General features: G+C 35.9%; 2 protein-coding genes and 1 pseudogene across 7 annotated transcripts in view; 2 read left to right on the top strand and 1 right to left on the bottom strand.

Moving 5' to 3' along the window:
• BUB1 (BUB1 mitotic checkpoint serine/threonine kinase) overlaps positions 1-7,764 on the top strand; it is a 56,865-nt gene extending 49,101 nt beyond the window's left edge. The window contains exons 21-25 of the mRNA XM_074209272.1: positions 67-228; positions 423-580; positions 676-850; positions 1,171-1,277; positions 4,670-7,764. Coding sequence (XP_074065373.1) covers positions 67-228; positions 423-580; positions 676-850; positions 1,171-1,277; positions 4,670-4,865 — 798 coding nt within the window. The 3' untranslated portion in view covers positions 4,866-7,764. The remainder of the gene's footprint in view (positions 1-66; positions 229-422; positions 581-675; positions 851-1,170; positions 1,278-4,669) is intronic.
• Positions 7,765-8,829: 1,065 nt separating this feature from the next.
• The window catches only part of LOC141504324 (two pore channel protein 2-like), a 129,031-nt gene continuing 111,054 nt past the window's right edge, over positions 8,830-26,806 (bottom strand). For 3 of the 6 annotated variants that reach the window (XM_074209267.1, XM_074209265.1, XM_074209268.1), the window contains one exon: positions 18,997-23,652. In XM_074209267.1, coding sequence (XP_074065368.1) covers positions 23,507-23,652 — 146 coding nt within the window. In that variant the 3' untranslated portion in view covers positions 18,997-23,506. Of the gene's footprint in view, positions 11,716-14,820; positions 14,911-14,996; positions 15,177-18,996; positions 23,653-26,806 lie in introns of those variants that run through there. The other 3 variants (XR_012473280.1, XR_012473281.1, XM_074209266.1) reach the window with 3 other exon arrangements.
• On the top strand, positions 11,060-12,553 carry LOC141504325 (armadillo repeat-containing protein 1 pseudogene; annotated as a pseudogene).

Here is a 26,806-nt window from a genome sequence, read left to right as displayed (position 1 = left end):
TTCCTGATGTTTTCCAGAGTTTACAGTGAATTTTTCAGTAAATGCTCCTGTGTACCTAATTTACAGGTCCAGAAGCCTGCCAACCCCTGGGAATTCTATATAGGAACCCAGCTGATGGAGAGGCTCCAACCCAGTGTACACCACCTGTTCATCAAGTTTGATGCTGTTCATTTCTTCCAAAATGGCAGTATGTTGGTTGGCAGTCTGTACAGTTATGGAACATTATTAGTAAGTACATTATGACTGAATATTTAATTCTATTTGAAGAATAGATTTTTGTGACTATTATTCTGTTCGGTGTTGGAGGTTGGATTTTTGTTTTTATAGGAAAAATGGGGAGGGATTTGGGGCATTGGAAGCTGATTTTAAATCTTTGTTGTAATCATGTTGTTGCTAACAAAGAATTTCATATCTGCTTACAGAATGCTATTAATCTTTACAAGAACACTACTGAAAAAGTAATGCCACAAGCATTAGCCCTGTATTTTACAATAAAAATTCTTCACATGATAGAACAACTCCATGGCTGTGAGATCATTCATGGGGACATTAAACCTGACAATTTTATAATTGGAGAAAGGCAAGTTGAGTTCCTTGTCTGGGATTCTCTTACTCTTTGTTTATCAGTTCTTCATTTCCATGGCAACTAACACTTTTTTTTTAAACCAAATTCAGGTTTCTGGAACAGGACAATGGAATAGATAATTTATCTCATGGATTGGCTTTAATTGACTTGGGTCAAAGTATAGATATGACCCTTTTCCCAAAAGGAACTGCATTTTCAGCAAAGTGTGAAACCTCTGGTTTTCAGTGTGTTGAAATGCTCAGCCAAAAACCTTGGAACTATCAGGTATGGAATTATTCAGTCAGAACTTGATTTAACATGTCTCAACCTTTCAGAATGATTTGGGGAGTCTGAACAATTTGAATTTTAAAAAAACTTTTAAATAATGTTTTGCCTAAATTCTTTCTGGAAGTGAATAGCATTTGAGATTCAATAGCGATAAGTATTCAGGCCTTGAGAAAAGCTACTTGAATTCTTAGTTTTGGGCAGTTTCTTCTCTTTTCCTATTAAAATAGTTGTCCCAGGAGCTAGAAATTCTAATGGATTGATTTTTTTTAAATAGCCATGTAAATTATAAATGATGTTTTCTATGTTTTTGTTTACAGACCGATTATTTTGGGATTGCTGCAACAGCATACTGCATGCTGTTTGGAACATATATGAAGGTGAAAAATGACCAGGGAGTCTGGAAGCCAGAAGGAATTTTCAAAAGGTAGGTCTTATGGTTATAAAATATGTATCTTGGGATGAAAAGGCAAATAGAAATGATCCATAAGTCCATTCATAAGAAGCCAGGGGGGTTACTGGAGGGAATTTCTTCACTTTTTAAGGAAAGAAGAACTAGAAACTGACAAATGGAGGGAGGGAGGGAGATTCTGGATCTTTTCTGTAACACAATTTTCTACACAGAGTATAAATGTTAGTGTAATTTTGGGAAAAGGGATAGCAGGAAAATATCAATTTGGAAAAGGGATGGACTTCAGAAACCATCAGATCAAACCTTCCATTTTATAGGTATTGAAACTGAGACACAGAGATATTAAGTAACTTGCCCAAGGCTGCACAAATTTTAGGAAACAGGATTTAAACTCAGGTCTTCTATCTTCTGTGCTACCCTCTTTCTGGATCTCATCAAAGATTGCTTAATAATTATTAAAGAAATTAAAATAATTCTTTTAAATTATTTGATACTGGGGTGGCTAGGTGGCACAGTGGATAAAGCACTGGCCCTGGAGTCAGGAGTACCTGGGTTCAAATCCAGTCGGTCTCAGACACTTAATAATTACCTAGCTGTGTGGCCTTGGGCAAGCCACTTAAACCCATTTTCCTTGCAAAAACCTAAAAAAAAAAAAATGATACTTTTTCCAACTATATGCAATAATAGTTTTCAACAATCTTTTTTGGCAAGGTTTTGAGTTTCATATCTTTCTGCCTCCCTCCCTTTCCTCTCTCCTCCCCCTGACAGAAAGCAATCTAATATGGACTGTATATGTATAACCATGCTAAACATAGATCCATATTAATCATGTTGTGAAAGAAGAATCAAATCAAAATGGGGGGGGGATAACATGAGACAACTTTTAAAGATTGAAGATAGTAAGTAAGCTTTGGTCTGCATTTAAACTACACAGTTCCTTCTCTGGATATGGATGTTATTTTCCATCGCAAGTCTTTTAGAATTGTCTTTGATATTTTGTACTGCTGACATGAATAAGGCCATCAAAACTGGTCATTACCCAGTGTTGCCATGTGCTGCTCACTTCACTCAGCATCAATTTTCTAGGCTTTTCTGAAGTTCTGTCCCTCATGATTTCTAGAACAATAGTTTCCCAACACATTAATATTCCACAATTTGTTCAGTCATTCCCCAATTGATAGATATCCCCTCAATTTCCAATTCTCTGCCACTATAAAAAGAGGTTGCTATAAATATTTTTGTACATGTGGATTTTTTTACCCTTTTTTGTGATTTCTTTGGGATACTGAGCTAGTAGTATTATTGCTTGACAAAGGTATACAGTTATATTGCCCTTTGGGAATAATTCCAAATTGCTCTTCAGAAAAGTTGTAATTTAAAATAATTTGTTCAAAGAACTGGGTTTGAATTTTGCTCCAGTCTTGAGTGGAGTAAATAATTTCTCCTCTCTAATCTTGTTTACTTATATATTAAGTGGGGGCTATAAAATCTTCATCTCAGGACTAATCATTTTACAAACTTTCAAGTACAATATACTAATAACTAAGATTTTTGCTTTTGTTACTGTTAATGCTGTAATTTCTGCATTTGTTAAGAGAGGCTAAGGATAACCATTAGACCTTTTTTAAGGATGGTGCTTTATTTTAAAAAGAATTAATTTTATACTTGAAACTAAAGTTCAAAAACTGTCTCATTCTTTATTTACAAAAATCTTCCCTAGCATCTCCAGATTTTTTTGTGTACTATTCTGAGTCTATAATCACTTGAAGCCAAACCATCTTCCCAGTTTTACCTTCTCTCCCATCTGTCTTCACACTAAGCTAATCTACTTACTCTACCATTTCATTTTCCCTTGCTATACATTCATCATTACTTATGTGCAGCATTATATTTTTGTTTATATTCTCTAGATTTTATATTCTTCTATATGAAATTAATATATTTCTTGTGTCTGCTTATTATTTTTGAATGACCCAGCTATAATATTTAATAATCATTTTTAGGAAGTTTTAAAAGTAAGTAGTCATTAATTAATGAACTCTAGGATTTCTGCATTTCTAATGCAAACTTAAAATGCATTTTATGCATTGTGATCAAAACTTAAGTGAATAAGCAAGTGTGCAAATAAGATTTTTAAAAATATTAATCATCAGTTTCTTTGCTTTCAAAAATATATTAGTAGTACATATCTATAATCCCTGCTGCTGGGTAGGCAGAAGCTTGAGCTAAAGCAGAGCTAAAGTTGGGCATGCACATTGTTTGGCACCAATTTGGTGAGCCCTGGGAATGAGAGATCACCAGGTTGCACAAGGAGGAATGATGCTCATAAACAATGGAATCAGGCCAGTAAGAAATCAGTCCCATCTCAAAGGAAAAAAGCGTGTATACATATGTGTATATAGAGGCATCTACTAGAAACATACTTGTAGATATTCAAATCTCATTACAATAATAGGTTCTATCAGTTATAGTGTCCAGGAGGAAAACCCATAAGAGAGTATTTTGTTGAATGACTACAATTCTCTGCACCAAATAATTTAATGCAGCAAATATTTTTTTTCTGTAGTTGCTTTCTTGAATCATAGCACATATGTTAGGCCTAAATATTTTTAGTTTGACCAATGTGGTTAGCAATATATACACCCCCCAAAATCTTAAATTTGAGCCTTGAGTAAATCAGATCATAGCCAATAAATCCTTCTGCCAAGCCCAAACTATTTTTTACACTTTCTACATTTCTTCTACTTGGCTCCTAGTACCTTTGATCTAGATTACAGGTCTTAATTTGAGGACAGGGAGGACCCTCCACCATTTTGCTAATTAAGTCTGAAATATGAGCTGTGAAGATTCAGAGATCTCTCCACTCCAGATGTTCACATAGATTATTTGTGCCCAACCTGGAGTAGAGCGTTTGGAGCTCAGTTGGTCGGATCAGCCACGGTAGAACATGCTGTACCTTGACCTCTATGTAGAGATGTCATGTCATCTTGGTTCAAGAACAAAGTACAGCAACTACTACTATACGTCTATGATACAAAGAATAAAAATTCCTAATCTTTATGGTCTGGTTTCTTTTTCTAACTATATGAGCAGCAGAATTTTGGATTTCAGTCATAATAATCCTAAATAATACAATATGAATCCCTCTGCAGTTAATTGGATAGACCAAATGGAAGGATATACAATTCTGATTATAATCCATCTAACACTTGCCAAAAGTAAAATAATTTCTATAAAATCCTTATAGTTCTTTTGTGTTATTATAGTCACATTTTCCATTCTCTTTACTTGCTACATTCTGAACTGTGGATTTAAGCAGAGGACAGAAATCAATTAAATCTAACCCTTTTGAGATTATTTATTATTTTAAAAACACATCATTCTTTTTAATTTTCTCACGCTTTTAGGATTCCCAATTCTGAAATGTGGAATGACTTTTTTCACATCATGTTGAATATACCAGACTGTCACCATCTTCCTTCTCTGGAATCCTTACGGGAAAAACTGAAAGCAGTATTTCAACAGTCCTATGCAAGCAAGATAAAATCCTTCCGCAGCCGGCTTATTGTATTACTTTTGGAATGCAAGCGTTCACGAAAATAAAATTGAATTTCTTTCTCTACTGTATAAATTGATTCTTTCTATGATTCCCTAAGTACATTGATTATAACTGTCACTCTGTTTCATCTGCTAAATGTCCTGAAATACAGAAAACCTGGTGCAAAGGGAAAGAACACAAGACATAAAGTCAGAAGAGGCCTGAGTTTCAGACCCACTAACTAGGTGACCACAGACAAGTCCTTTACCTAGTTACCTTATCTACAAAGTGGGAGAAATATTTATCTACCTTATAGGACTGTTGGGAGGATCAATGAGATTATGTTTCTAATTAACCTTAGAGCTCTCTGTAATGACAGCTATTATCATTATTAACTACTGAAAGACATCTTGTGACTGAAAGATCTTTTATTATCAGTCAGCACTAAAAATATATGAGCCAACTTACCAGAGGCATTCAAATGTCAAATGGAGAACATAGGGAACCTGAGCCTGTAAGAGTTCAATGAAATGGGACACATGTGCGAAATAGGTAATTAAATGGTACTTGCCAAGAAAGCATGAATTCTTCAGCTATGATAGACTCCAGACAAATTAGACTTCCTTGTTGTTGTTTTTTTAATCTCTTCTGTTTCATAAACTTTTCATTCTTTACCTTGTTCTGTAAATGAATTTCTACTTCTTTATAATGATTTTAGGTTGAGGAGTTAAGGCTATTTGGTCTTTGAAATTAGACCTCACCTCCCTGTTTTCTAGGGTTGTGAATTTAAAACCGTCTGCTCAGGTTTTAGTATTTTCAAGAGCAATTGTAATGTGTGTGGCATGCACTGTTTCTCAAAAGAAAAGACAAATGTAATAAAATAAGAGATTTTTGAAAGTACTTAGTATCACTGTTTATGTACATATAGGCAATAGGATATATCATTGTTTTATATAGACAATAGCACCCATTCATCTAGTACATGTGAACCACATCAGCCATCAGAATTTTGCCTAGAAACCTGGAAATAGCAAAGTGGGATAGAGGGGTTATGAAACCCACATATTTTACTCTACTAAAAAAAAAAAATCTACCCACAGGCCAAATTATTAGCATAGAATTAAATATAAGACTGGGGTGGCTGATTTAGCAAAGTTGACTTTTTGGTTTCCTTGGAAACCTTCAGTTTTTCCTAAGTTACAATGAGAGAATAGAATTTTAGAGCTAGAAGAGATTGTGCAGATCATCTAATCCATTCCCTTAAATGTAATTTTAATTGTTGAATTTTATATAGGGAAAAAACTATTAGAAGCTGACTTAGAAAAGACAGTTGGGTGAGGTAGGAGGTGGGTAGGAGTAGGGGAGATAGGACTTGCCACTTTTATAAAAATGACTATTTCAGGGACCATTAGTTTAATGTTTGTTAAATTTGACAGAAGCAAATGCACTCCTGAGAGTATCATGACCCCAAAAGAGTATTATAATTGGTCATAATTAAATTATCAACAGAAATATTAATATATTAAATAGAAGTATAATAAGAGTCAGTATGGTATAATAGCCATTCCAAACTGACTATGAGACCCTGCGTGACCAAGAATTGATACTCTAGGCAACTAAAAAAGGGAAGGGAATAATTCACTTATGGTAGCACCTGATGTTATACAAAGTCTCCCAGTTGAGCCTCAAAACCCTAAGAGGTAAGCACAATAATTCTCACTTTATAAATGATGCAGTGATAAAGAACTGAACCTGGAGTCAGGAAGACCAGAGTTTAAATCCAACCTCAGACCCTAACTAGCAGCGTGACCCCTGGGCAAATCACTTTGCCTCAGTTTCCTCATATCTATAAAATGAAAATAGTAATAGCATCCACTTACTGCCCACCTGGACAACTACCCTAAGATGGAGCTCTTTCCTCCCTCCCCTCCCAACTTCCACTTCTAAAACCATCAGTAAATCAATTCTCCCTTTGTTACTTCAAAGTATGCTTCATTATACTCGCCTTAGACTGCTCTTACCATTTTCTCTAATTTCCAAATCAAAATATCCATCCTTAGCCACCCCAGTTCCCTCAATGTGTTATCTACCCCCTTAGAATATAGGTTCTTTGAAAAATGGAAATTCTCCATGTTTGTATTACTGTCTTCTAAGTTCAACACAACTGGCCACTACAGTCCCCCCTATGCTATGTACCTCCTTTAGAATACGTGTTCTTTGGAAATGGATACTCTATGTTGTATTGATATGTTTCTTGTTCAGTCCAAATGTCCAACACAGTCCCCACTGAGTGTTATCCACCTCTTTAGAATAAAAGTTCTTTGAAAATGGAAACCATCTCCATGTTTGTATTGATGTCATGTTCTGCACAACTGGCCACCACAGTCCAGTATGTTATCTACTCCTTTAGAGTATAGGCTCTTTTATTGTTTGTTTTTTATTTAAGACAATGGGGTTAAGTGACTTGCCCAAAGTCATACAACTAGGGAATTATTAAGCATCAGTCTGGATTTGAACTCCGGTCCTCCTATCTTACTGGTGCTCTATCCACTGTGCCACCTAGCTGCCCTTGAGCATAGGCTCTTTGAAAACGGATACTATCTTCATGTTTGTATTGGTATCTTCCATGTTCAGGACAATACTTGTCATGAATTAAATGTTTTATGCTATATATGGCTTCTTCATACATAGCCATTTGCATGGTATCTTCCTCATTAGATTGGGAGCTCTTTGAGGGCAGGGACTGTGTTTTTCCTCTTTTTGAATCCCCAGGGCCTAGCATATAGTACGTTCTAAATCAAGGGTGATTGCTTGATTTCTTTGGGATCATTGATCCAAATTGCTTTCCTGATTGACTGTCCAGTTCACAGCTCATCCAACAATACATTTGTCATTTTCCTTTTCTTTCAATTTTGTCAAACTGATGGATATCTGGTGGAATCTCAGAGTTATTTTTATATGCATTTCTCTGATTATAAATTATTTGAAAAGCTTTCTATATGGCTTGAGATAGATATAATAAATGTTAATAAATGCTTATTTCCTGACACTGACTGTTAATTGCCTTTTTCACTTGTTCATTCAATAAATGATGTGTATGTGTGTCTACTGGATCTATGTCCTGAAGAGATCACAAGGGGTAAAAATCCCACATGTACAAAAAATATTCAAAGCAGCTCTTTTATGGAGGCAAAAACTGGGCAATGACTGAACAAGTTATGATATGTGTATGTGATAGAACACTATCATTCTATAAGAAATCATGAGAGATGGAATTTCTGAAATGCCTGGAAGGATTTGCGTGAACTGATGCTTAGTGAGATGAGATGTACACCCCAACAGCAACATGGGGGTGATGATCAACCTTGATGGTCTTGCTCACTCCATCAGTGCAATAATAAGGGACAATTTTAGGGAATCTGTGACAGTGAATACCATCTATATCCAGAGAAGGAACTGTGGAGTTTAAACAACGACCAAAGTTTATTATCAATTTTTAAAAGTTATTGTATTTATTAAATAATTTTGCTATCTCTAATGTATTCTTTCTTCTTCTTGGATCTGTTTCTTCTCTCAACACATTCAACTTGGATCTATGCATATCATGGAAGCAAATGTAAAGAGTCTGATAGAGTACCTTCTGTTGGGGGGAGGAGGAAGGAAAGGGAGGGAAGGAGAAAAAAATTATAAAATTCAAAACCTTGCAAAAAATGATTGGTAGAAGCTATCATTGTATGTAATTGGAAAACAAATAAAAAAAAAGAAAAAATTATGTAAGATATAAGGCATAAGCCACACTAACCAGAAAATAAGCAAAAAGGAAGTAGAATTCATGCAGTGAGAACCAGGTAAAACAGATGGATCTGCACAGATAATTGAATTTAATGTTAAAGTTCACTTTGACACAGAATATGACTCTTCCAGAGACCTTCCTCTGAGATTGCAATTCAACACTGAGCAATAACTATAGTTGGGTACAAAGACCCAATAACATTGATTTGTATGTGAAATCCCTGTTTATTACATTTATGCTGTGGTAACTCAAGATCCCTGTGATTGTTCTCTGTAAGGAAATTGAAGCAAATAAACATGAATGGTTTGGAAATAGATAACAAGCCTAGCAGAAGCATGACATCAAAATGATGGGAGGTTTTAGTTATCCAGACATCTGCTAGAGCTCGCTCTCTGTCTCTGTCTCTGTCTGTCTGTCTGTCTGTCTGTCTGTCTGTCTGTCTCTCTCTCTCTCTCTCTCTCTCTCTCTCTGTGTCCCCCCTTCTCTTTTCTCTCTCACAAAATCTGAGCAACTAATAATCTCCTGACTTTTATAAATGATAATTTCATCCTTCAAAAAGTAGAAAAACAATTGGAAAAATTTGCTCTGATTCTTACTAAGAAGAATAACTGGTTGCTGAGATAGAAATAATGAGAAACTTGAAGAGCCCTCTGCCTCCTATGATTTGTGGTAAAGGAGAATCATCTGATAGGCACTCTGCATTTTGGGAAAATAAATTTCAAGAAACTCAACCACAACACTGGATGTGAAGAAATGAGTAATAGAGAATGATTTTAAAAATTAGGAAAAACTTAGGTTTCTTGTGTGGTTTTTATTTATTAGTTATTTTTTTTTAATTACCAGATAAATTTTTTTCTCTTTCTTATCTCCCTCCTCCCAAAAGATCTGAGGATAAATAGAAAAACAAAACACTTTTAATAAATTGACATAGTCAAGTAAAACAAATATCCAGATTAGTCATGTCCAAAATGTAATTCTGTATAATTAGTCCATCACCTTTCTATTAGGAAGTGTTGCCTTAAGTGAGTTTTCTACATTTCACTCAGTTCAGTTCATACAATACCTCTCAGGTTTCCAAGAAATTGTCTCTCTTCTTATCTCTTACAGTATGATATTAGTCCATACATTCATATACCATAATTTGCACAACCATTCTCTAAATAACGGACATTCCTTTCACTTCCAGTTCTCTGAGACTACAAATAGCTATAAATAGTGATATAGATATAAATCTTACCCTTTTTAAAAAAATCTCTCTGGTGCATGGGCCTGGTGTGGAGCCACTAGATTAAAGGTTTGCATGGTTTGGGAGGCCTAGTTCCAAATTGTTTTACAGATTAGTTTGTGATCAATTCATAGCTCTACCAACAATACAGACATCAATGTGCCTGTTTTCTCACAGCCCTTCCAACATTTTTCGTTTTCTTTTTCTGTCAACTTTGCCAATCGAATGGGTGAGGTGGGATTTCAGAAATACTTTAATATTCATTTCTCTGATTATGAGCGATTTGGAATACTTTTTCATATGATTTGTGATAGCTTGGATTTATTCCCTTGAGAACTGCCTGCTTGTATCCCCATCTTTTTTGGTCTAGTTTTTTTTTCATTTTTAAAACTTGTATGATATTTTTAATTACTTCTTTGAATATTTGATGAAATTTGCTTCATAAATTTATCTGGTTCTAATATTTAGCTTGCTTAATTTCTTCTGAGATTGGGTTATTTAAATTCTTTGTTACTTTTTCTTCTGTTCTCTTAAATTTTTATAAAATGTTCATGCATCCATTTAAGTTGTCAGTTCATTGTCATATAGTTGAATAAAATTGTGTCATAACTCTTCATATACTCTTCATTAGCTGAGAATTCATCTTTTTTTCTTTTTGGTTTCTCTTTTAATCAGATTAACTAATAGTTTAGCCCCACCCATTCATAATTTTGTTTATTCATTTATTCAAAGAAGTTTTTGCTTTCAATTTTTTCCAGATCTTCCAAATTTCTATTTTGCTGTTTAATTGGTATTTTTAAGTTTGTCTTCTATTTTTTGTTTACTTGAATACTCAGTTCATTGCTCTATTTTTTGTTGTTTTTGAAACAAGTGTTTAAAGATAAGAATGTTTTCCTAAGAATTGCTTTGGGTGCTTCCCAAATATTTTGGTATTTTGCTTCATTATCATCATCCTTATTATTATTATTATTAATGAAGTTATATATAGGTCATTTCTGTAATTTGTTCTCTGACCCATTAATTCTTTATAATTAAGTTACTTAGTCTTCAGGTAATTTTTAATGTTTTATTCAACAGCCCTTTTAAGAATATAATTTATATTGCTTTGTAGCCATTTAAAGGATATGCTTAATATTGCTACTTCTGGGCGGGCTCAGCGGACCGAGCCGCTCGCGCCGGCCTTGGAAGGCTCCCGACCCTGCGGCTCCGCGATGCGTGAGGCCGCCCTCGGAGCTCCGAAGATGAGTTCCGCAACCACGAATGATGAGCCTGATGCAGGCGGTCGACCAGCTTCGGGATCTTGCAGCAGACCCACTAAATAAACGAGCCATTGTCCAGGATCAAGGATGTCTGCCAGGCCTCCTTTTGTTTATGGACCACCCCAATCCTCCAGTTGTCCACTCAGCTTTACTAGCTCTACGCTACTTGGCTGAATGTCGGGCTAACAGAGAAAAAATGAAAGGTGAACTGGGTATGATGTTGAGCTTACAAAATGTAATACAAAAGACTACTACTCCAGGAGAGACTAAACTTCTGGCTTCTGAAATCTATGGCATCCTTCAGTCATCCAACATGGCAGATACTAGCAGTGTCAATGAAATGGACTCACGCCGAAGGAAAGCTCAGTTTTTTTCTTGTGCCAAAACAGTGGTTTTGCATATAGATGGCCTTGATGATTCTTCTCGGAGAAATCTTTGTGAAGAGGCCTTGTTGGAAATTAAAGGAGTTATTAGTTTTACATTTCAAATGGCTGTTCAGAGATGTGTTGTACGAATCCGTTCAGATTTGAAAGCAGAGGCTTTGGCAACAGCAATAGCATCAACCAAAGTTATGAAAGCACAACAACTTGTGAAAAGTGAAACAGGAGAAGAAATGCTGGTCCCATTCCAAGATACTCCTGTAGAAGTAGAACAGAATACAGATCTACCTGATTATCTGCCTGAGGATGAGAGTCCTATAAAGGAACAAGATAAAGCAGTATCTAGAGTTAGGTCACACCCAGAAGGTGGAGCCGGCTGGTTGAGCACAGCTGCAAACTTTTTATCCCATTCCTTTTACAGGTGACTTAAATTTGAGGCTCAAGGACTGTGTGAACCAACAAGGGGCCAGTTTTCCATTGGTGTGGTGAACTGTCAAGTGCAATTTGCAATAAGTTATCATGAAAAGTTTTTAGATTACACAATTATGTATGCTGCATTTTACATTTTATTGGACATTTAAACTGTCAGGTAGTTAAAAAAGGACAGAGGCCTCAGATGGGATTGCTTTGTTTGTGGAGAGCATTTCTTGGGTCTGTTTTCCTATGTTTTATTGCCTCATTTAAAAAATGTACATATATGGGTCCACTATTAAAACCAAACCTTTGTGCATCTGCAGCTTTAAATTTTACTTCACATGGAACATGTGATTAGGCAGATTCTCTACTCAAGTCTCAGGACTTCATTTGCAGGGTGATTCTTTTTATCCCAAGTTGTATCTGAATCATTAAACCTTATGGGGGGGAGGGGAGAAAGGGCATGCCTGGAGCCAGGAAGGGTTTCTTGTTTCTAATGAAGGTTGTTGGTTTGGGTACTCTTTACCAGGAAGCCAGAGGGAAGCATACCTGCTTATTTTTTCATATTTCCATCTCTTTGGTTTTTGCCAATCTTAATTTTCTGTAGCATTTTATGTATTAGAATTTACTTATTTGAACACAGTAATCCCTAGAATATATTTTAAATTATCTTGTTACCCCCCGAACATTGGCATTTTGTATGATCAAAAAATTGAGTAGAAGAAAAAAAAATATACTACTTCTGTACGTTTGTTTGTGAGGTTTTTATGCCCTCACGTGGTCGGTGTCTATAAAGGTGCCAGGACCACTCTGTCCATATCTAAGAAATATGTATACTCCTTTCTGTTTCTATTTAGAAATTACCAGAGAGCTGTCATATTTAACTTTTCCAAGATTCTATTCAGATTCTTGATATCCTTTATGTTCATTTTTTTGGTGAATTTTTCTAACTCCAAAGGAGTTCTTTAAAGTTTCCCAAAGGAGATCAAGGCTATAGGAGAAGAGGAGAGTTTCTACAAATAAAGCAGGAAAATCAGATATGTCTGAAAGTAGAATAGAATTCTAAATAGCCAACAATACCCCTAACAGATTTGTAACAAAAAGTAATATGAATAGGATAATATATCCAGTGGAATGATAGATCAATGGAACTATACTAGTGTTGGAAAAATAGCAAAATTTTGATAGCATTAAAATTATACTTAAGACCTTAAGCATCTAATGATGTCCAATTAAAAAAAGCTTCCACAACCTCCCAGCAATTAATTTTAACAGATTTCAAACTGGTCATAAATCAACAATTTAAACTAATATCTTGATTAAACTTCATGATGCAAAACCCATACATTAAAAGAAATCCAGCTGGTGTGTATATGACCTGGACATTTGGAAGAATATGTTATAGATGTGGTTCTAATAGATCTTGATATTTTTATAATTTCCTGAAATATGATTTTCCATTTTTTAAATCCACATTTTCATGTGTATAATTCTAAAGTTATTTCTTTTTGACCTGATTTTTAGGTCATTTTTTAATAGCAGATACTGAATATTTGGGGGCACAACTAGGTAGCACAATGAATATGAGTTCTAATAAGTTCTAATCTGGCCTCAGACAGTTATGTGATGCTGAGTAAGTCACTTAACCCTCTTTGCCTCAGTTTCTTCATTTGGCAAATGAGCTGAAGAAGGAAATGACAAACAACTGCAGTATCTTTGCCAAGAAAACTTCAAATAGAGTCATGAAGAATTGGACGTGACTGAAACAATAAACAACAGCCTAATACTTTCTTCTGTTTTTTTCCTTCAGTCTTCTGATTTTTCTAAGATGACTTATTTTATCCATGGAATCACTAATTTACATTTAATTTATTCTAATTCTCATAGAATCCATGACTTCAATAAGATTTTCTACTCAAAACTATTTATGTGCTTTCTAATTCTCTCCTCTAGAACTCATTTTTATTGTCATCTTTCACTTCATTTCTTCTATATATTCTTATGGAAAATCTTTTCCCCTTTATATTTTATGGAGTTCATTTTTCATTTCTTTTTAAAAATTAAACAGATTCAAATAATTTTTTTCTATTGTCAGACCTTGTTGAGTAATCTAACTTTTGGTCAGTGTTTACCAGATTGTGGGAATAAATGCTATCTTTGATAGTAAAACCAGTTTCATTTTTCTTGGACCCAAATATGGTCTACCTTTAGAGACAGACTGTCTTTATAACTGAAGCTGAATGATCCTATGAAGAAGATAAGGTGCTGATATAGCATGTTAAGAATAAATTAAATTTGTGTTTATTTACTCGTTTCAAGTAAAAGGAAGAGGCAAGTCCCTTCAGCTGGTGTGTGCAGCACCCCACCAACACTGATACCTTATGTCAGAGCCCTTTTCAACACACCCTCTGTCCCTGGCACCACTGCCCCACTTGCCAGACACCCAGTTACAGGACTTTAAACTCCAGCCCAATTAGAAACATTGCTTCCACATTAGAGTTGTCACAGTGTTGCTGCTTCCCATCTGCTCACCCATTTATGCCAGATCTTCCATTTAAATAAAAACCTCAAAATTTGGTTTCCTAGCAACAGGATAGTTCCCCCAGGGCCCATGCCAACTTCCATATAAAGGCAGGTAAAAGGTAGTCTCAAAGCCAGGACTCCAAGCAGCTCTCCTTTTCTCCTCTGCTTGTTACAAATCATGGAGTTTCTATCTCCATTGACTTAAGGAGTTTGAGATGGGATTCCAGTATTGAAGACAGTCACTCAGTGTACAGTAGGATGGACAGAGTGTTGGATTTGGCAGGAGAATCATAGAGTTCTAGAGTGAATACTCACATCAGCAACACTGTAATCCAACCTGAGAATGAATCCCCACTACAACAAGGCTAATGTTGACCATCCAGATTTTGCCCAAGGAACTCCAATGAAGGGGAAGCCACAATTTACCTAGGGTTCTATTATTCCATTTGGGGCATTCTTCTAGGAAGCTTTTCCTGACACCAATATTTGCCACTTTGCAACTGCAACTCACTGCTCCTTTATCAACATAACAGGAGAAAAAAGAAGAGTCAGATCCTGCCCCTGCCACTTGCTACCTATGTGACCTTGGATAAATGACTCACCTGCTCTGGACTTCAATCCTTTCATCTGTAACATGAGAGCAACAGACTATAAGAACTTTATACTCCTTTTATTCTTCATCCAGGAGATAAAAGGAAAGGAAAAAGTCCCCAACTTTATGTATCTTTAGTTTCGGTATTGTGCAATTGCAAGTTCTTGCTCTTCATTTTCCCCTAGTTCCTCTAAAAACATAAAAAAACAAAACAAACAAATAAAAAAGATTTGGGGGTATTTTGTTTGAGGGGTGATTTAAAGAATATCTTTAATGAGACCATGCTCTTACATAGCTATGGTATTCGTATCTAAGATGCCAAATATTCTGGAAGGGAAAGGAGAATTCAAGGAGAAATTTTTCTGGTATTAATAATGGAATAGAAACAGCATTTCACCTTTAAATTTTTTTCTATCACTATCATCATCAATATTATTGTTGTTATTGTTATTATTATTATCATTCTATAAGTTCTGGGGTTGGAGTTTAAAGTGCAACACCTTAATTTTTTTCTCTTATTTTTTATAAGAAGTTTGCCAGGTTGTTGTTGTTATTCAACCATATCCATTTCTTTAGGGTTCCATTTGGAGTTTTCTTGAAAAAATACCAGAATGGGTTGCCATATCCTTCTCTAGCTCAAACTGAGGCAGATAGGGTCAAGTGACTTGCTTAGGGTCACACAGGTGGTAAGTGTCTGAGGCTGGTTTTGAACTCAAGTCCTCCTGACTCCAGATCTGGCACTTTATCTTCTGTGGCACCTAACTGCCTCAAAGTAGGCAGAGAGTGCAGAGTGAGTGCAGATACAAGCAAACAGGTCCCGAAGATGAATGTTCCTTTCTCATCCCTCTCTGGTCAATCTTTCTGACTCCCATGTTTTCAATTTCCACATCTATGTATCTGACTCAATTTTGTATCACCAGTCATGATCTCTCTTGACTTTGAAATCCTCATCTGCAATTCCCTACAAGACACTTCCACTTATACACCCTAAAAACACCTCAAACTTTGAGTCTAAAACTAAGCGTATTTTTATCAATGCCATTCAGTTTCCAAGATCCATAATCTTTAGGTTATGTTTTCTCCTCCATTTATATACTATATCTTCTATTAAGATTGTTCTAAACAGCTGAACAACAACAAAATTTACTTTGTGTTTATTGTGACCCTATAGCAAGGAAGATCCCACTTCTGACTCATCATAGTTGTGTTACGCTGGCAAATCATTTAGTCTCTTGAAACTCTAGGTAGCTCTCCAATACTACAAATTGCAGATTAGTTACTGATCTACAGTGATAGAGGGTGTTTCCTCATCTGAGTGTTCCCTATTTATATTACTGAAATTACAGGTTCGTTTCCTATTGCATCTCCTACGTATGCCTAAGCATGTATATTCTATCTTTCCTAATTATCTCTCTCTCTATCTAGCCAAGTTCTTAGCTTAACAAATGCTAGCTCATGGAGTAATTGTTCAGGAGGTGGTCAAGATGACAACAGAAGAGACACAGGAGCAATTAAATGGAGAGGATGAAAAGCAACAAAATGTGATATTTCTGAAACTTAGAAAAGAGAGTATTCAGTAGAAGGGGATAGTCAACAGAGTTTTGTGGTGATTATTGTATATGTTCTTCATTACTGAAGAAGACAAAAATATTATGAGGGCAATTGGATTGGATTTCAGTGAGGCAGAGCTGTGCAAAGTCTTCAATCTCCTCCTCTCCTCCAGAATCATCAAAAGTCCTGGAATAAGACAAAAATCAAGAAGACTGGCAATGACCCAGGATGCAGTGGATGATCTTAGCCTTTTTAAATTAAGGTCATTTCTCATATGAGGAGAGGTCATAGAAGACAGAAGCTTAAAAGGAAAAAAGTCATTGGATTTGATAACCAGGATATCATCAGTGGCATTTGAAGAAGAAATTTCATTAGAGTAATGGTGACAGAAACCAAGTTACAAAAAGATTGAGGAAAGAGGAAAGGGTGAGGTATGAGAGTCAGAAGTATAGACAACTTTTAAAATAAAAATTCTCTTTAATAGGAACTTAAACATCAACAAATACAATCTCACTATAATAACAACAGAAAATAGTATTGTATATAAAACTGTGAATTTGTTACATCATTTTTTAAAGTGTGTGTATATTTAACAGGATAGCACCTACAATCTCCTGCATGTCTGTGTCCTCTTCTGGACTTTTTTTTTGGGGGGGGGTTGCAAGGTAATGGGGTTAAGTGACTTGGCCAAGGTCACACAGCTGGGTAATTAGTAAGTGTCTGCGGTCACATTTGAATCCAGGCCTGGTATGCTATCACTGGACCACCTAGCTGCCCCTCTGGACTTTTTTTTTTAGGTTTTTGCAAGGCAAATGGGGTTAAGTGGCTTGCCTAAGGCCACACAGCTAGGTAATTACTAAGTGTCTGAGATCGGATTTGAACCCAGGTACTCCTGAATCCAGGGCTGGTGCTTTATCTACTACACCACCTAGCCACCCTCCTCTGGACTTCTTTCTGTTCCCATCTGTATTTTTTAAAATGTTTTGCTGATGCTGTTTTTTTTCTCTTCTTTGGCAGCACTGTTACTACCCAACAACCTCTCTACCTTCCCCCAACCCTAAGAAGTCCTTCTTTGTAATCAGTAATAGTTTTCAAGATTAGATATGAAAGGAAGATGGATGAGACTGTAGCTGAATGAGGTATTTGAATCAAGGGAAAGCTTTTTTAAGCTGGAAGATTTTGTAGGTAAATGGGAACAAGTCAGAGGTGGAGTAGAGACTGAAAGAGAAAGAAGGCCTATTGGAACAAAGTCTAGGAGGAGGCAGAAAATGGAATCAAGAACCTAAGCAGAGTTGAATGACTTGCCCAGGACCACACAGCTAGTAAGTATATGAGACTGAATTTGAATTCAGGTCCTCCTGACTCTAGGCCCAGCATTCTATCCACTATGTTGCCCATCCTCCCACATAGTAGTTGTGTCCTGAGCCATCTCCAGTTATCCAGACCCCTATCTGGTCTCTGGATCTAGGATGCTCCGGAGGAGAAAATGAGGCACCCCTCCCTCAAATCCATGCTTTTCATGACATCACCCTCCTCCCTCCATGTCAAGGTCTTCTTCAAGAACAAAGGACAGACATCATCACCATCATCACCATCAGGTACTTAATACTTGTTCACTTTCTTCCTCACTCTCTACAGGAAACTTATCTTCCATTTAGACTTTGTGTGTCATTCATCACGACTTGGAAACAATAAAAGGCTTCTCATGAACCTTAGAGAATGATCAATTCTAGCCATTGTTATTAGAGTCACAGAGGTTTCAGGTGTGGGTCCAGTGACCCCCTCTGTCATCATTGGTGCAGCCGGGCTAAGCTACCTCTTCACAACCTCAAGCCTCTTCCTTGGGTGGCTGATTCTACCCACCAGCTCAGCTGCAGGCTGAGACTCTCCACCCCTGGGATTCTCAAAGACTATATCCTGATTTATAGAGGGGGTCTGGAGTGCATCAGGGTAGAGAATGCCTGCATCACCAAGGCTGCAGATCTCTGAGAGGGGGCATGTCCTGCCTTCCCTGTGGATTGAGGCAAAGCAGGAGAAGACAGTGTGCATCACAAGCATGACTCTCTCCAGCTCTCTGTCTGTGTGTGGGGGGCAGGGATAAAATGGAGATATCCATAGCAACACATACATACCACCACATATATATATATAATATATGTATACACTCATGCATATACTCATAATTGCCTCCAAAACATATGTGTATATTCATATAGCATTTCTTATGTGTAGATATGTGTTTATGCAAATGTGGGTATAGATATATAGGTATATATATATATATATATACACACACTATATCTATCTTATTTAGCAGACACTGAATTTAACAGAGATTGAATTTAACTGAGATTTAACAGAGATCCCATAGTTTTATTATTAAGCATCTCCCATTCAGAATAGAATGCTGTCCTGCCACATTAAAAAACAATTTAGATGAGACATTGTCCCTGTCTTCATAGAGCCTACATCAAATCATGGACCCATTTGGCAATCTGGTAAAAACCCTTTCTCAGAATATTTTTAAATTCATAAAGTAAAATACATAGGATTACAAAAGAAACCAATTATATTCAAATAGTTATTAAAACTTATTAGTTTTTTTAGTAGGGAGGATTCAGCTTTCAGGCTAGATGGGTGGCTAGGCTGAGATCCAGTGTCTCTACTGTTCCCAGTGACTCAATTCTTGATTGCCAGACCTAGATCTTTCTCAGATCTGTGAATACTCCTCTCTGTGACACAGGGTATATTTCTAGAAGTTGTTTCATGGACTCTCCAATGAGTTTGCATCTTTCTGGAGAGCATGCCTCAGCTAGCTCCCTGATAGATAAGTATCTTCTGAGTAAATGGGTTCCTGCACCGATTGGCAGAGAGAGGAGATTTTATTCTCATGTCAAAAAGGGATGTCGAAGTGTAAGCAAGCCAGTTTCCTTCTATTTCTATAAAGGAGAAATTTTTGCATTCTGTAAAGGAAAAAGGGGCAGCTAGGTGGTGCAGTGTATAGAGCACTAAGCCTGCAACTCATCTTCTTCAGATACTTCCCAGCTGCAAAACCCTGGGTAACTCACTTAACCCTATTTATCCTGGTTTCTCTATCTATAAAATGAACTGGAGAAGGAAATGGTAAACACTCTAGTATCTTTGCCAAGAAAATCCCAAATGAGGTCATAAGGAGTTGGTTGGTTGGTTCTTGTCTTCCGTTATTAAGGAAGACCAAAATGACATCACTATGTGTGAGACAAATTACAGTGGGTCTGACTATGGCTAATCAGACCAATACAAGCTAAGAATGCTCTACCACACACAACTGAAAAATGACTGAACAACAACAAAGGAAGAAGAGAGTAGTAATGGCTTTCCACTTTGTTAACAAGTTAATATTTCATTGCCTCTATTATCTTCACACACACACACACACACACACACACACACACACACACACACACAGAACTTTCTGTGATTAAATCAAATGAGCAAGAACAGAAAGAAGAAATCAAATGATCTGAGACTAAATCTCTCTCCTGCCCCCTCCCATGGAAATTATAAATTCTAGAAGAACCAAGATTAACTCATCTTAAAGAAACAAAAAAGCAAACACTTGTCACAATATTGGTTTCATTTCATCCATATCATAATTTGCTTGAGACTCCTATATTTGCCCTCAAAGTATCTAAACTGCCCTTTCCCAAATTTCTACAATTTTGAGGTGTCCAAATTAGTTACTAGCATGGGCAATCAATCAATATTATAGGTATGGCCTGAGCTACATGGAAATGTGTTCATTTCGCAACTTGATTTCTGTCAGTCACTAATATTTAAGAGTAAAAATTATGAGTTTTAATAACCTCTATTGGATAGATTTTTAGACAAGATTTTTAGACATTTGAACTATTTTCCCATCCCATACTTGTTTCACAAGTGGAAAACCTGAATAGCGATGCTGAAAAAGTTTCAAAACTCCTGAGGCTCCTTTGAAGACAAGAGTAAAACCACACTTTTGAATGTGAATGATGGAGTGGGGAGGCCACCTAATGGCCAATAGGCTGATTGCACATCATGGGAAGGAGACCTAAAACTAGGACAAGATTGGGCTCTACTGGGTCCTCCAGAAACAGTTCCTGTTTCTTGGCACAGATACATAAGGCATCCTAAATCATTCTCTGGTATTACTTTACAACTCTTCAAAGAAGTTAGCAAGATCACTTTAATTTGTAAACCTAGGAGCAAATATGAGACATCAGAATTAGTCATCTATTCCAGCCTTATTTTATTTTTAATTTAAATTAACATAAGTTTTCTCTTCCTTCCACCTCACTGAAGAAGAAAAGCAAAGCCCTCTCAACAAAATACATAACAAATATGTCATCATACAAAACAGCATCCCATTATTTCCATATCCAAAAAAGCATTCTTCACCATCATGACTCTATTGAGAGATAGGGTAGCATGCTTCATCATTGCTCCTTTGGGAGCTTTAAGCAGAGTTCTTAGGTTGCTATGAACAGAGTTAGGTCTTTCAAAGTTCCAACCCATTTTCTAAATGAGATAAATAGACAGATGGTTAATATATTCCTCCTACAGTACAATGCATATCTTAGGTATTTTACAAATGTTTTTTGATTCAAATCTCAGCAAAATGTAGCATTAAAATCTTAACACTCTGGCAGCAGCCTCTTTCCACAATTATTTCACATTGTCCTCTAGTATGCATTCCTGACAAACCAGCCCTCTTGCCATTTTCTTTACACATTTCATCTCCCACCTCCAAACATTTGCACAGAAAATCTTCCTTGCCTGGAGTGCTTTTCCCCTCACTTCTGCCTCATGGTGTCTCCAGTTCTCTTCAAAGCTCTTCAGAAAATAAGTACAGATTCCCACTTCAAATCTTTCTAGATTGCCTTAGTAATTAAGACTTTAAAAAAAAAACACCTCACCATATGATTTCATCTCTTGGGAAGTCCTAGGCAGGAATTTCTTCTCTCAATGAAGATCATACTTTCTCTGCAATGTGTAGTCTTAGTTTCCTGGAGCCATGAGATGCCTATGTCTTGGACATTGAAACCAAGTCTCTTCCACTATGAGCCCAGTCTTTATTCATGCCCTGCTGATCTCTAATATCCTTTCCCCTTCTTCCTCCTTTCTACTTTGTATAAATTTTTCTATTCCTTGTCTATGTGTGTCTCACTGCCTCACCACCAGAAGAATGTTAAGTTCCTTGAATTTGGAAACTATCTTTTTTGAGGTAAGTACATCCTGAATTTGGGGTCTTACAATTAGCTCTGGGATCCTGAGCAAGTCATTTATTTCTTTGGGCTACAATTTCTTTATCATTAAAATGGAAATAATCCTTGCACCTATCTCTTAAAATAGTCAAATGGTATGATAAAGTGCTTTGCTTGGGCCTAAATACCTATTGATGATTGTAGAGATATTAGCTCTTATTTGTTTTTTCTTTGAATTTCTGGAACCTCACACAATGCCTTATACACTCTTACTGCAGGCTTGAAGAATGGAATTGAATCCTACCTTTTTTCTGCTGTTACATCTTTCAACATATATCAGACACGTACTATGGGCAAGGAGGTATGCTGGGTCTATGGGGATGGAAAATAAGATCACTGCCTTCCAGGATATTATAAACTAATGGGTAGGGGGAAGAGAGAGAATAAGGGTATGACAGATACAGTGTGTGTGTATGTGTGTGTGTGTGTGTGTGTGTGTGTGTATGTTTGTGTGTGTGTGTTTGTGTGTGTGTGTGTGTGTGAGTGGTGGTGTGAGTTTGTGTGGTATTCTCTAGAATGAGTGCATTTGTTCACACCATGGATTAACAGGATCCCCCTGAGGTCACTGTTGAATAGCATAAATGAAAAGAGAATAAATTTTCACAGTTTGCCAACATGGAATTGATTCTTGCTCCTCAGGCACCAAATATGATCTTCACTGTCTGGTTCTTACAAGTCACAATTAATTCTAGTCCCCTTGCACTATTAAAAAGGGTTCTTGACAACCCAAATGATCATTTTAGGTTATTTGTCCTCATGAAGAGGAAATGGGTTCTTTTAAAAGAATCAATCAGAAAATGGTTTTCATTAAATCATTTTCCTAGAGTCAAGATCTGAATTCAAATCCAGCCCTCATATACTTACTAAATGTGGGACCCTGGGCAAGTTACTTAGCTTATCTGTCTCAGTTTCCTCAGTTGTAAAATTAGAAAAAAAATAGCACCCAGGTTGTTGAGAGGATAAAATAACAGTTTCAAAGTGTTTTATGAACCTTAAAGTATTATGTAAATATTTGCTATTATTATGTAATTATTAGAAAAACCTTCCCAGTTCATGGGTTCTAACACTAATATAAGAATCACCAAGGACTAAGAATGAATCATATTTTGAGAAGTCAAAAAGGTACAAAGTATTTCAAAACTCAAATCATAATGTAATCTCTACAAAATTTTATTTTCACATTAGTATTTTCTATCATGTATAAAGCAGCACTCCCTACTATATTAGAAAAATATTCCATTAATTATTTAAATAAATTCTTGGAACATGACAGCATCTATTTAGTAGAATGGAAGAATATTGTGTAAAAATAAGCTACTAGGATTTTATATACACATTGAAATAAAACTCCATATGTACATTACACATGAACAGTAAGTGCTAGTAATAACAATCCCTGCATAATATTCCCTATTTGTTTTCAAAGTTTCATTTTAATTTTAGGCAAAATTATTGTACAAGATAAAAGGCAAGTTCTGACTAAAACGTTATCTTGGTCCCATGACAAAAAACAAATCCATACAGCACTCTGAGAGTGGTTATTTCCCAATATCCTCAACTGGATAAAGGTTCTTTTAACAGACTTCATGAGAACCCAAAGGAGAAATAAAAATCCGCAAATAACATATGCAAAAAAAAAGTATACCATTCATCCTATTTCCAGTTGTGTTCCCTTTACAAGCTTGGTCTAAGCAGAATTTTCAAAGGTTGGATTCTTTGGATACATATCACTGGGTGAAAGGTTCAAAATCTCATCCAAGGAAGGTCCTTCATCTTCTGGAGAGATTTCAGATTCAAACATTCGTTGTAATAATGCGTCTACTGTCCTATATCCTGGAAGGAAGAAAACAAAGAAATTTTGAAGTAAATCTTTCCAAAATGAATCCTTCATTTTTTATAGTTGTTAGGTTCAGCATGTTTCAGAGACTTCCCAATCAAATATCATTTGCTGAACTTGGACAAATAAAATGCTCTAAATCCACTTAAAACTAAAATAAGAGAACTGATATAAATTGAAATTAGTGACTCAATAGACACCTTCCATCAAGGTGCATCTTGCTTCATATAATGAAACCTGCAGATCCCAGACTGAACTCAAACAGCATGAGTCACAGGGAAGCTAGGTGGTACTGTGGATAGAGCACTAGCCCTGAAGTTAGGAGGACTTGAGTTCAAATCCAGTCTCAGACACTTGATATTTAATAGCTATATGACCTTGGGCAAGTCACTTAATCTCATTGCCCTACTAAAACCAAAAAAGAAAAAAAAGAGCATGAGCATATCACACTCACAGAAAAAAGAATTATTTGAGATTGGAAGAATTATCAGCATCACCCCTTCTTTCCCATTTGTTCCACCAACTGCCTGTATTTGTCATCACAATAAATATTTATATCCTCACAATTTGATTTAACAAACATTTAAGTACTGAATATATATCAAGCACTGTGTGAGACACTGGGGCTACAGAGATAAAGGAAAAAAATAATTTCTCTGCCCCTAAAGTCCTTACTCTAGTAATAACTTACTTTTTTACACCTACTCTTAATAGGCTATGCATCTTTGAAACGATCTAAATTCAGATTAATCCTCTATGCTTTGAAAATAGAGCTATATGGCTAAGTTATCTGTGGACCATTAGCCCATCCATGATTGTTGAGGTAAGTCAGTCTTTTTTATTAATCTAACATTAGCCAGTAGATTGATATTATATAGTACCTTTCCCCACAGTAAAAAAAAAAAAAAAATCCTAGTATTTCTTTTTACCAAGTTGGGGCAGCTAGGTGGCACAGTGGATAAAGCACCAGCCCTGGAGTCAGGAGTACCTGGGTTCAAATCCAGTCTCAAACACTTAATAATTACCTAGCTGTGTAGCCTTGGGCAAGCCACTTAACCCCATTTGCCTTGCAAAAACCTAAAAAAAAAATTCTATCAAAGTTAAGACAAAAATAAAGACTTCTAGGGATACTAGGAAAGTTAAGAGGAAAGAGTTTTATAGTGCCCTGTTAACAGATCAACCTATGTGATGTGATCTGAGGAACAGTGAGAGATTACCTCTGTTAAAAAAAAAAAAAAACAACTGCCTACCATTAGAGATTCAGTCCTTTTGAGTAAAAGCAAGAATCCCCTATTAATATAAAAAAAAAACTTCTTTGCCAAACACACCTTAGAAGAAATATGTATATCAGAGCTTTTCTTATAGGAACCAGTTAAAACCAGACTCTGAGGGAGTAAGGAAGAAGGTACAGACATAGTAAACTGGGTCCAGTGGGATCACAGAAGAAAGGGGCCCTGGGTAGTCATGAATGGCCTGAGTACAAAGCCATTGTAGAGAGATATCACAAATCATGAGAAGGAAGTTAAATGGGGTGATAGAAATCACCAAACACATAAAAGTTTATATAAGTTCTATAAGTTTAGCAAAAGGCCATCAAAGATCAAACCTAAACCCAAGTTAGGGTTCTCAAATGAATAAGAGTTGACTAGCTAGGCTGATATTTTATAAAAAAATGAAACTTTTTTTTATAGAGCTAGAAAAATGATAACAAAATTCATTTGGAATAAAAAAAGGTCAAGAATATCAAGGGAATTAATGAAAAAATGCAAAGAAAAATGGCCTAAATGTATCATATCTAAAGCTGTATTATAAGTGGCAATCATCAAAACTAATTGGTAATGGCTAAGAAATAGATATGAGGAGTAGATTAGGCACACAAGACACAGTAGTAAATACCTATGGTAATCTACTGTTTGACAAATTCAAAGATTCTAGTTTCTGAGATAAGAACTCACTGTTTGACAAATGGAAAACTGGAAAACAGAATGACAAAAAATAGGCTCAGACCAACATCCCAGACCCTATACCAAGATAAGGTCAAAAATGGGTATATGATTTAGACTTAAGGTGATACTATAAAGCAATGGGAAGAGCAAGGGATAGTTTTTCTGTTAGATCAAAGGAGAAGGAAATAATTTATTACCAAATAAGAGAAAGCATTATGAAATGCAAAATATATAATTTTCATTACAGTACATTAAAAGGTTTTTATACAAACAAAACTAATGGAAGCAAGATTAAAAGGATAACAATTTTTACAGCCAGCGTTTCTTTATAAAGACTTCATTTCTCAAATATAGAGAGAACTGAGTCAAATTTATAAGGAATACAATTGATAAATGGTCAAAGGCTATAAACAGGCAGTTTTCAGATGAAGAGATTAAAACTATCACTAGTTATCTAAAAATGCTCTAAATAACTATAGATAAGAGAAACTTGATTAATATAATGGGAAAGGAAAATGATCAATGTTAGAGAAGATGTGGGAAAACTGGGACAATAATGCAATGGAGTTGTAAACTTATCCAATAATTCTGGAGAACAATTTGGAACTCTGCCCAATGGGCAATCAAACTCTGCATTCTCTTTGATCTAGCATGATCACTTCTAGGTTTGTATCCCAAAATAAATATGAACAAAAATATTTATGTAACTCTTTTTTGGAAATTGAGGGAATGTCCATCAATTGAGAAATGGCTAAACAAATTGTGTTATATGAATGTAATGAAATATTTCTGTGCTATAAGAAATGATGAGCAGGTAAATATTTTTAAAATATGGAAAGACTTAGATGAGTGAAGTGAGCAGAACTAGGAGAACATTGTACACAACAGCATGTGATGATCAACTATGATAGACTTAGTTCTTATCAGCAATACAATGAGCCAAGACAATTCCAAAAGACTCATGACAGAAAATGCCATCCACATTCAGAGAAAGAATGGTGTCCAAATGCAGACTGAAGCATACCATTTTTACTTTAATCATTTTTTGCGGTTTCCCCTTTTGTTCTGTATCTTTTTTTCACAAAATGATTCATGTGGAAATAAATTTAACATGATTGTACATGTGTCACATATCAGATTGCTTACCATCTTGGGGAGGGAGGCAGAGAAGAAAAATTTAGAACTCAAAACCTTAGAAAAATGA

The sequence above is a fragment of the Macrotis lagotis genome, chromosome 1 (genome assembly GCF_037893015.1).
Source record: "Macrotis lagotis isolate mMagLag1 chromosome 1, bilby.v1.9.chrom.fasta, whole genome shotgun sequence".
Classification (NCBI taxonomy): domain Eukaryota; kingdom Metazoa; phylum Chordata; class Mammalia; order Peramelemorphia; family Peramelidae; genus Macrotis; species Macrotis lagotis.
The sequence above is the reverse complement of the archived record's forward strand: the minus strand, read 5'-3'. Positions and strand labels throughout refer to the sequence as shown.